Source organism: Battus philenor, unplaced genomic scaffold (assembly GCF_028537555.1).
Source record: "Battus philenor isolate CCGP_79_NKW_IND1 unplaced genomic scaffold, ilBatPhil1.0.hap1 SCAF_2, whole genome shotgun sequence".
Lineage (NCBI taxonomy): Eukaryota > Metazoa > Arthropoda > Insecta > Lepidoptera > Papilionidae > Battus > Battus philenor.
The window spans coordinates 10,541,537-10,553,610 of record NW_027181682.1 but is presented as its reverse complement, the minus strand read 5'-3'; the positions used below and the strand labels follow the sequence as shown (position 1 = coordinate 10,553,610).

The 12,074-nt window shown below is 30.2% G+C and overlaps 1 protein-coding gene across 1 annotated transcript; it reads right to left on the bottom strand.

The window, feature by feature from the left end:
• Positions 1 to 705: 705 nt before the first annotated feature.
• On the bottom strand, positions 706 to 10,051 carry Mtpalpha (monolysocardiolipin acyltransferase Mtpalpha). The gene is made up of 14 exons (XM_068764692.1): positions 9,864 to 10,051; positions 9,620 to 9,726; positions 8,846 to 9,032; positions 8,192 to 8,384; positions 5,861 to 5,982; positions 5,556 to 5,785; positions 5,213 to 5,392; positions 4,695 to 4,861; positions 4,090 to 4,319; positions 3,069 to 3,261; positions 2,577 to 2,712; positions 2,049 to 2,272; positions 1,388 to 1,504; positions 706 to 1,200 (listed from the first exon to the last, which is right to left on the bottom strand). The coding sequence occupies exons 1-14, from the start codon at positions 9,931 to 9,933 to the stop codon at positions 1,062 to 1,064; spliced, it is 2,295 nt and encodes a 764-aa protein (XP_068620793.1). The 5' UTR covers positions 9,934 to 10,051; the 3' UTR covers positions 706 to 1,061.
• Positions 10,052 to 12,074: the final 2,023 nt, after the last annotated feature.

Sequence of the window (12,074 nt, the reverse complement as noted above, 5' to 3'; positions counted from 1 at the left end):
ATGACAATAACAGCATAGCTCTAGCATGTTTATTGACTTATTTTATATAGAGAGATTCGTTCGATTTTTTGTTTTGATTAATTATAAGTACATTTAATAAAAAGACTTCAAAGCGAACGAAATTTTCAAACCCAAGAGTTGTGTTAAATGTAACTACTGATGACAGCATTATCGGTGCAGTCCTTTGTAAATATGCACGCTAGTTATTAAGTAGCGACGAAAAATTACAAAATTGACTTTTATTCCCAATTTTAATTACTATTTTTAAATGTTTCGATTGAATTTTCAATGTTCCAATTTTTTTATTCATAATACATTTTTGTTTTTTAAATACTCACGTATAATGGATTTCATTTGCAGGGTTTTAAAGCTCCCTATGTCTCTAAATTTACCATATTTTTTACATGATTTTTGCACGCTTCTCTAATAAACGAATCCGAACTAATAGTGTAAAAAAATTACGGAAGAGAGAAATATACAATAGTTGTTAGAATAATCATTACAAATTTTGTGATCAATATCTTTTGAATATTAGTTTTCTTCAATAATACCCCTGCAAAGGAAATCAGTTTTAACATTATCTCCCACATTGAAACACAGGAGTAATCGTCTTGTTACGAATATCTAAATTGGGTTTAAAAATAGAGCAAGTAAAGTAATCTCAAGATTTAATCGTTTTATTTTTTTCAAAATACAGTTGTCTCAACTACAACAATAAATAATATCTCTCATTATCTTTTATGCACTATACATATAAATATAGACAGTTTATAAAAGTTTGAAAAATAAATGGCCAGAAATAACCATATTTAATTGAACACTGTATTAAAAATGCTAGTACAAAATACAACATTAATACAGAATTTTTTTTACCAATATTGTATATTCAAACAAAAAAACTTTATAACTGTTTATATATATTACACTTATTAAAGATAAACAAACTCATAAGACGGATGTATATGGACAAGTGATAACATAGTCAAGTTTAATATGATTTAATTCAATAGCTATCACAATTAAGTGTGTGACTCTTAATACTGAAAGGGCCCATATACTTATTACTTTTTGTGAAATTTCTTACTGCTGTCTTTGGCCATGTCTACAAGAGTTTGAGCTGGTTTGAATGGTGCTCCATATAAACCTTGAAATTCTTCCATTTTCTTCACCAGTTTGTCAGCACCATATTGATCGACCCATCTAAAATAAATTAATCAATTAAGCAATGGAAAATAAAGTTCACACAACAATTAAACTTAATATTGAAATAAGTAACATTTAAAATCTTAATATTTACTACATTATTTATTACTTGTATATATTGATATAAAACAAATATTAGGTCAATAGTTCTTTTTTGTCTTTTATTATAGATCTAGATAAATACCTAAATGGTCCACCAGTAAAAGGTGGGAAACCAAGTCCGAAAACTGCACCAACATCACCTTCCAGAGGGTTGTGGAGAATTTTCTCTTCTAATGATAAAACTGCTTCATTCACAAATCTGAAAGATAAGCTTCTGGTTTAAACTTGGCAAATCTATAACAAAATAAGTTTTCAAACTTAATCGTGATCATATAACAATATGTATGGTAACACTATATAATAACAGGTTTTTAGGAGATGAAAACCTCTTTTATAATTATCTCCTACAAGCTGACCTGGTGAACTTCGACTAAGAACCAACAAATGAACAGTCTTTTGATTCTCAAATTTACCTAAATTTATTAAGTTTACTTTTCTCATCAGCTAGACTGTTGTTTTAATTTTTATCATTATGTCAGCCAATAGACGCCCACTGTCAAGCGTAGGCGTCCTCCAAAGATCGCCACTGTGGCCTTACGCTGCCCGCATTCAGCGACTTCCCTGATTTTTAATATTTTTTTTAATAAGGATGAAAATACGTATATCATATTTTCATATTTATTGTTGCATTCCGAACGAAGATAAACTAAAAAACACAAAAATCATAAAAATTGGTACAGACGTTCCTGAGTTATAAAAGGTTAGTAACAGGACTGTTTTACATATGTAGACAGCTGACGTACCTAGAAACCATTCGCAACTGTTGATCTTCGACAGTATTGGCTCCTTTAGGTTCCAAAGAATACTTTTCCTTTAACATCTGAACAGCTTCTTGGTTGACATCTCTGTTTTTAGTACCTTTCTCATAAACATAGAAACCTTTTCCAGATTTTCTACCCATGAAACCGGCTTTCACTAGGTCTTGCATGATACCTAAATTACCACCACTTATCCGATCACCGAAAGCCTAATTGGATAACAAAACACACTTTTCTAATTACCATTTTTACATTGTAAAGTTTTTCATAGGTATAGTATGTTAAAAAAGATTTAAAGACTGCAATACATTTTGTTATTAGGCAGAAGTATACCCACTGAAATATGTTACATTAATTCAATATTGCAATTCAATTCAATCTGGCAATGCAAAGTTGGTAGGCTGATAATAAACAATTATTAATTTTAAAAAGAAATAATTCTAATTTTAAGAATGCTTTTTCTTGCTATATTATCGTCACGTTATTTATTATTTCTGAAATCATTGATCTCACCTTGGCCAAATCAACAGCAATGTGTGAGCCGACATCTATACCAACTTCATCAGCCAGCGTTGCAGCACCCACTGGGAAACCAAATTGTTTTGTCATACTATCAAGATCTTTAGGGTCGACTCCTTCTTGCAATAATCTAAAAAATGAAATTATTTACACCAATTTTAAAAGAAATGTTTTACTTTACACATTAACTGATATTTAAAATTAAATTAATCACTATTATTTTTATTATATATTTTGAGCAGAGTTAACCTCGAAAGGAGACTTTCATTTGTTTCATTCATGACAGATTTACATTGTATGTGAATTATAAAATCATCTCCACTATTAGAAAATGGTAAATGAAGTTGAGATGAAACCAAGTACAGATCCTAAAGATGTATGATATCAGCCAAACCACCACATGGATTCAAGTTGTTGGTTTATGGTTTGGAATGTTACGAGACTAATTTTTATATTTTAAGTATTTTTTTACTAAATATTATTAACCTGACAGCTTCACTGAGCATAGTAGAAAGAATGCGAGTAGTATAGAAACCAGGGCCGTCCCCTACTGTAATGACGACTTTGCCTTGGCGGAGTCCGATGGCAACCGCTGCAGCCGTCGTATCGTCACTAGTGCCCGGGTGCCGGATGATCTCCAGAAGCTGCATCTTATCCACGGGCGAAAAGTAATGCATACCTGAGAAAAAATTACAATGTTTTTCTAGCTAGATTAGAAATTCACAAATATTTTTTCTCACAGATCACTTTCAAATTATTTTTGTTTTATTCAAATTTTAAAGGGCCTATATTGATAGGTGAAGTCAAACATAATTTCAATTCTTCTCTATCAAAAGAAGATAAATTTGGTTCACGAATTCGTTCGTACTTTCTTGCGAGTTTGAACACGCCAAAGTATACCCCGGTCGAGTCTCCCGTGGGCCCCTGGTCAACCTGTACTTTGGGAACTATTTTGGATTGTTTACTTTTCAATTTAAAAAAATCCAAAAAGGAAAACTTATACTAAAAGGGAAAATACATTGATATTAAAATTATTACAAGATGCTCTAGCTGGACCTTCTTCGAAAAAATGAATACTTAGTAGTTATCAATGATTAATATTCCTGTCTACTCTACTTATCTAATTATAATGTTCGGCCATTTTTAAGTATATGTAAACATTATTCGTTTTAAAACAACAATTGAAAAGCAATTTTAATTTTTTTAAATAGATTTTTCTTTTATATTATATTTGGGGATACTAAACTAAAAAATGTGTCACGTTTTGTTCCAATTACGTTTACTATTATTTTTAAACTAATGATTTTAATCATAATATTCTAACAGGGAACATAATGTTATGGTATTCTGTCAAACTTGATATTTGCTTACTTCTTTTTTTACAAAAAGTGGAATTACTTGTTTTTGTCCTGTCACTCTTCAATTATAAGAATGTAGTGAATGGGGAATCTGACAACTTCTTACCAATAACTTGTAACTTCTGCTGAAAAAGTGAACTCAATATTACCTATGACTTTTTCAGGGCGACTACTCCCGGCTGCTATCTTAGTTATAGGTATAGCGCTCGTATTTGTTGCAAGAATACAGTGCTTTGGTATTACAGCTTCCATTTCTTTTATCACTTTGTGCTTGATATTAATATCCTCGAAAACAGCCTCAATCACACAGTCAGCCTTTTTAAAACCGTCATAGTTTAGTGTTGGCAAAAGATTCGACAAATATTTGTCTTTCTGTAATCTGAAAAAGAAATTTTTATAATCATATTTAGGATCCCAATTGAAACTCTTTACAAATTTCTTATTTTGTTGTTCTACATTATTAACACTTTAGATAAGGAATAACAAACCATTTAATTATTATATTTTAGCAATATTTGCTGTTAATATTGAAATGTAAGGTATTTAGAATTTTTTGAAGAAGAAAATTGTAAGTGTGATATAACATTCAGAAAGTTTCCAGTCCTCTGCTTTGTACAACACATTTGGTGAAGCTGTACGTCAACAGGCAAACAGCATGTCACTGACAATATAAAATATCTCAGTCTAGATACAACAAGTAATTATAAAATAAACTTAAGATAAAATACTTTTGCTATCTATGTACTATACATACGAGGATATCCTCTTTCGCTTCACTGCATTAACCAAGCCACTTTGAATTTGACCAACGCCCCTGTAAAGCCCAGCATTAGTGGCATCTTTCATAACAACATTGTACCCTTTGTCTATCGAAACCTGGACAATACCAGCTCCCATTAAACCTGCTCCAAGTACACCAATCTAAAAAACAAAAGTGCATTTTCAGTTAAATGATTTGATACTCTGATGATCTTTATATTTATGCAAATATGATTTTACGAAAGCCTTGTACTGTAGATAATAACATCCTTTTAACTAAACTGGCTAAAATAGGGTGCACTCCTCATACCTTAACATAAAAGGCATTTAATAAAAAAATATTTAAATGTCAAGAATCCTTACCAATTATATTACTTGATTATTTTTATTTAGGCTATATGTGACAGAAAGTGTATATTTAGAGAAGTAAAAAAGTGTATGTGAATTTCACTATTTTAATAGATATCAAGAAATCTCTCCAGAGAAATAAAAATAAATGGATACAAAACTTACGGTTTTCACATCCACTTCAGATTTTCCAAACCGGTTTTTCTTACACTCTGTTTGACCTCTGAAAAGACCAATTAATCCCTTGCTTTGTGGAGTCATAGCTAATTCTCCAAACCCTTGAGCCTCTGCTTCATAGCCTGCATTAGATCCTTTATCCACTCCGATTCGGACTACTTCAAGAATCTGTTATTATATAAAGTAAAAATATAAATCAATTTTAAATGAATATCTTTTTTTCATAAAAAATTGCTTAAATCATTAAATCATAAAAAACATTTCAATATGGAAATAAACATCGTTTATGTAAGCAAAAATCAGATAGTGTATAAATTAAAACCTGACCTACCTTTAAAGGAGCAGGATATAAACCTCGTGAGGCTTTCATTACTTGTTCCTTAGCTTTATTGAAAATCATGTTCTTGACAAAGTCCCACGACATTGCTGTTGCTGTTAACTTTTCAACTAATCCTTTTTTAGACCTGTCAACTTTAAGTTTTCCTGAAGCAATGTCCTTTGCAACCTGTACAGCAACATCTTCTAAATATTTCATAGTGTTTTCATTTGGTTGTCCCAGACCTAATGATAAGCTATATATTAGATATATTGATAAATAAATTTGTTGATTGATTTATTAATTATTCATTTAAATACCTGGTCCCAGAGGAGAAACTAGTAAATCAATCAGCCCAAGTTTTTTGGCTTTATCTGCTTTAACAGTTTTACCTGTTAAAGCCAAGTCCAATGTTGTAGGCACTGATGTAAGTTTTGGTGTCCTAACATAAAAAACAAATTAATAAACTAGTTTGCTTGGTTCACTATGTTGAAATTATTGTAATGGTTTTTAACTGATTGAATAGTACAAATATATTCAATAATAAGTAAATATACATATTTCCTTGTATAATTAGGAGTAAAAACGAAACTAATTTATACATTTCATTTTCAAATACACTTAATTTTTTTGTTATACATTTGACGAATTCTTTTTTAAAGAATTAAATAATTTTACCTAAATTAAATAATGCAATATTATTTAGGTATGACAATTAACAAACAGACTTTGAATTATGAAAATGCATTGTCACCAGTAAATTGCCTAGATTATTGAGATATTTTAACACTTTGCTGACCCGGTAACGAGTTAACTCGTCTTTTCATGTCCAAACGTTGTTGACCGGTGACGAGTTAACTCGTCATTGCACTTGCATTATCTGTTTCAATTTATAACACCAAGGGCGGTATAGAACATAGCAAAAACTTGCCGTATCGTGTTTAGTTTGTCCGCTCTAGAAGAAAAATTTCGTTTCTTTCTTTCATTTCAACCATGACGGAACGTATCGACGGAGAACTTTTTGATGAATTATACGCGGATAGTTTATCTGATTGTCCGAGTGATTTCGAAATAATTTGTAGTGATTCCGAAAGTAATGAATCTGACATTATACCACCAAAAGGGCAAAAGAGAAATGTTATAGATTCAGATAGTGAAAGTGAATTTGAAGATTGGAATGAAAATGACTTTACACCTTCTTTGGAGGATTATTCATTTCACATTTCCGGTGTAACTGTAGAATTAAGTGATAGCCGAGCATTAGTGAAGTAATGAATTTATTTTTTGATAACGACTTTTTTCATTTAGTTGTTTCTCAAATTAATTTATACCACTTCCAAACGAAAGAATTGCGTAAGAATTCTGCTAAAACTTTACCATCGGACGGAGGTTACAACAAATGATATAAAGAAGTTTCTTGGGTTCTTGATATTGATGGGAAAAACTAGAAAAGGTTGTTGGAGAGATTACTGGTCAACAGACCCTTTGGTTGAAGCTCCAATATTCCCTAAAACTATGAGCAGGATGAGGTTCGAGCAAATCCTTACATTTTTCATTTTTTTTGGACCTCTATTGGATTACCTTATTCCAAAATTTCAATCTATGTATGTACCAAAACAATTAGCACTTGATAAAGCAATGATACCATGGAGAGGATGTCTCAGCTTCAAAACATATTATATAATCTGGCAAAGATTACAAAATACAGCATTTTACTGAGAATGGTGTTATTGGGGTGAAGGACAAAAACTACAGGAAACTATATCACTCTTGAAGCCATATTTTGGTTATTGGCATCATGTATATCAAAATAACTACTACAGCAACATTTCTACAGCTAGTATATTATTAGAAAAGAAAGTACTTATATGTGGCACCATACAAGAAAACCATGGCTTGCCAAAGAAACTAATAGTAGAGTCCAAGAATCTTCAGAGAGAGCAAATGACTTTTTGTACAGAAAGGACCCATTCTTCTTCTCACATGGAAAGATAAAAGGTTGATGCGTATTATATCAACTATTCATGATGCATCTATGATATTAACTAAAAAGTGGAATAAAAATTATACAAATGATAAGGTGAAACCTTCGTGCATAATACAATACAATAAACACATGAAAGGAGTTGACTGTGCAGATCAGTATTTGGCGAACAGCAGTATCTATCTTCAAAAGTAAAGCGCAGCAAAACGAGATATGTGTGCAAAACCTGTTGTGTACCATTACATACAGCCATACAGTTTATCATACCAAAAAAAATTATTCAAATTTATAAAAAAAATATGTCCAAAGTTTAATTTCATTTCATTCAGTATAAATAAAATTCTTTGGAGTTTTTTTAGAACTTTTTACTTTCATATTCAATTACAAAAAAGTAACTGGTGACATGACATAGTTTCTGTGTAAAATTGCGGGTCACCAAAGTGTTAACTACCTTAAAAATTTTTATAGAGGCAAGTGTTTTATGTGATATTGTGTATTTTTATTTTAAATCGTAAATAACACCACATTTTTGCGAGTGCATCTGTCTTAGTTTTCAATTTTAGTTGTCACATAAATTACATATTTTAAAAAAGTTAGATGGACATATTAACATTTGTTAGAGAAACAATTTTTGAAACAGTTTAATCTGTTTAAAGTTTCATTGTACCTTTGAGTACCACCTCCTCCTGGTAGAAGACCTAACATAACTTCAGGAAATCCTAAACCAGTCTTTGAGTCTTTAACAGCAATTCGATAGCGACAAGCCAGAGCTGTTTCCAGACCTCCTCCAAGGCATGAACCCTGAATAGCAGCTACATATGGTTTTCGTGAGTTTTCCATCTTTTTAAAAATTTCATGTCCTAAAATAATATACAATGTTTGTGACATTCTAAATAGATTAATATTAATAACTTTGTTTTCACATATAACACCAAATATCCAGGGTAGTCACAGGTAAAAACTTATTAATTTAAACTAGATACTTTTATTTTAATAGTAGTTGATGCTATGTTAATGAATAGTGACTTTCACAAGTATTACACTGAAAATAATTTGTAACTATGATTTTTTATTTTTTTACATTGACAAATTTCAATATGAAAAAAATCGAGTAAAGCTTGCTAAGAGAATTTATTTTAGATCAAGATTATTTATTACTGTTTATTTTTAAATTCCTTCCAATAAAAAATCCATTATAATCTTAAATTGTTATAATTACTGTTTATTTATGTTAATGTTATAATTATTTTTCTAATGCATTTCACATAGTTCATAACATGCAAATTCCAATCACAAAATTATAACTTTTTACAAAACTTACCACTTTTAGATAGATTAACAACTTCTTCTTTTGTTTTGCAATTCTCAATCATTGTTATATCTGCACCAGCGATGAAACAACCAGGTTTTCCTGATATTAAAACAGCTGCCTCTATTGCTGGATTTGAATCTACTTCATTGACAATATTTCTAAATTCATCCATCAAAACTGGATTTAATGTATTCACCTAAAAAAATTATTAATAAATTTAGTACAAGACATTGTATGTATTTTTTTCTTTTGTGTATACATTAAAAAATAATTAAATAATAGAGTTAATTTTACAACACATTGAATCTAATAAATTACGTAAAATTCTACCAAAATTCCATTTTCAAAATTTTTTTGACAGATTTATTTTTACTTTGTGATATTTCTTGGAATAAGAATTAGGTGCTGTTCAATTTTTAAAGGTTCACATTATTTATGAACTAAAATTAATTTACTAGTGTATTTGTGTCATCACATGATAATGGCTATTTCATGTGAATAATATATATAGTAATATCATGAATTAACAATATGAGCCAGGTGTTTATCTCTATTTCTAACTTGGGGCATTGAGATCTGCGATTAATATTGTTGATATCTTGAGACAGAGGTAAAACTCAGTATCTCTTTAACTGCTCTAGCTGTATTATACTTCAAAGTACTATGTTTCTTACAATGCAATGCCCCAAGCATTGTATTGTACTGAAATAGGTAACTCAGTCATACTTTTACTAACAGACCTACCTCCTCTGATTATAATTATTTCAAATATAAGTTTCTTACCTTAACATTTGGAGAATCTAGTGTAATTACGTACACTCCATTAACTAATTTACACTTGGTATGTACGTGACCACCAGCAGCAACTGTATATGACCTGTAGTTCAGTCCTAAAATATAATGGTAAGTAAGACTTTAATGTAATATTATGATACATTTTTAGTCTAATACACTAAAATAAATTTGAGTATTTACTATCAGAGATAAACTTTTTAATAACTTTTGAAGAACTAATGTCTGTACTTACTGTTAAACATTTTCATATTATTTCTAAGTTTGAGAATTTTAAGTGCACACAACATTTTGCTATTAGACATTTTAGTCTATTTTTTTAAAGAAATTAAAAATAATATATTAAAATGAATAAAAATCTTTGAAAAGTTGAACCCAGACTTTGAACCTAAACTTTTCTCGTCGGGAATGACGGAACGCAAGGGTAAAGGGAAGGGGAAGGGGAAAGAAAGTTGGAACAATGTTGCTAGGAAATAAAATCTAAAACATTCCATGTATATAATATATTACATAACTTTTAGTTAATCATGGATGTAAAGATGCAGTCAAGATAGTTAATTTCTTGTAATAGTAGCTAATTCTGACTTTCAAAATTATGGTTTCGAATTGCTGTTAATTTAGAAAGTTTTGTTAATAATTTAAAGAATTAACGGTCATTAATTATTAAACTACATAAAGCAACTAACACTTTAGTTGAAAGCTTTTTAAAATGTACTAAAAATTACATAATATATATGTTAAAATAAAATTACAGCGTCTTAAAAATGTTACATCCGGAAATGTATTTTTATGACAAATTTAATTGACTGAGTAGTTTTTAATGACCTAGAAAAAATAAAAATTCACTTAAGGTTAACGTGATTATAGGTAACAGATTTTTACTGCAATTCCTACATTTGTAATATGTACATTGTAAAAATAATAGATAATAAATCGCTTGTAGTTGACGTAGGATAAATAATTTTATCTATCATTTCAAAAAATTTCTCAACATATTCCTTTTTTTTATGACCAGAGTTTTTTTTCTGCATCAAGCATTTTGCCCAACAGGAAAAACTGATAATACACGATACTTTTCCTAATCTACTGTAAGCATCGGCCTGGCCGTTTTTCTTTAAACTCGATTCCCCTATAATGTAATGTTCATGAAGTTTTATTGCTCCTTAACCATAATCTGTGTCGTAGTTTCTTGTGGTAAGAAATCCAAATTTCATCATCAGTGTTCAAACACTGCAAAGGTTCGATTGCATCATCATCATTAAATCTTTTTATCAATATATTGTATTTAATTTTTAGCTATAGTGCAAATTTTTTGCGAATTTTTTATAAATAGCTTAGATTTAATCAGGTCGAGTCAAGTTCTTGGTTTCCGAGCGCTATGTTCATTTTTTAATATCTAAATACTCGTAATGAAAGCGTTTGAACGTCTTACAGAGGTAAGGTTACGGAAGTAAGGTAAGTTGAACGGTGATATATTAAGGTTTTCTGCAAAGTCCTCTTATGACGACTCTTTCTTTCTATATGAGATTATAATTCGGACAAGTTAAAAACGTATGGCCGCTATGACCATAATTAACATAGCTGTTCGGATTGGAAGGTGAAGTGGCAGTGGGTCGTTGGGGCTTTAAGGTTCTGGAATGGAGACCACAGATCACCCACAAGGTGGACAGATGTCCTCGTTAAGGTCGTCTGAAAATGTTTAATGCAGGCCGCTTCCAAAGGATCTTATTGGAAATGTATAGGGGACGCCTATGTCCAGCGGTGGATGTTCTATGGCTGAAATTACTATGAAACATATGTGATGTTTTAATTATGCAACAATTTTGTGAAATTGTAGTATGTCGTTAATAATTTATTCACAAGTAAAAGAAAAACGGAAATGTTTTGCATTTTAACAAAGGAATCTTCTTACTAAGGTAACAATAAAAATACTCGTACATACAAGAAAATAATATATATTTCTAGTTTCCTATTTCTTATTATTGATAAAAAATTAACGATGAAATCTTTTTCATCGAACTCAATCTTTTTTACAAAGCATATCTTATATCGTCATCCGCGAGGCTTGATATCTTCGAGGAACTCGTAGAATCATGTTAAATCGTACTATTCTGTAGTAACTTTTCGAACCCTGTATAAGTGGTGTTTAAATTGATTATTAGCCTTGACATTTTTTTTTCAATAAAATGTTATTGAATCAATTTTTTTTAATATTTTATCGTATTTATTTCGCACTTTCGTTATGTATCTTGGTCTTAAATTTTTCTGGTCTTTTTGATTCTTGAAAGACCGATTTTCAAAATCATTGGAATACTCTTTGAACTAGTATATATAGTATATACTGCTATTATTCTAAAAGGGCTGGCACCTTCCTTCTTATGTCGCAATTATAATCCGTATACATTCTTTAGAATTTTGCAGATCATCAGCATCTGATCAGTGAACA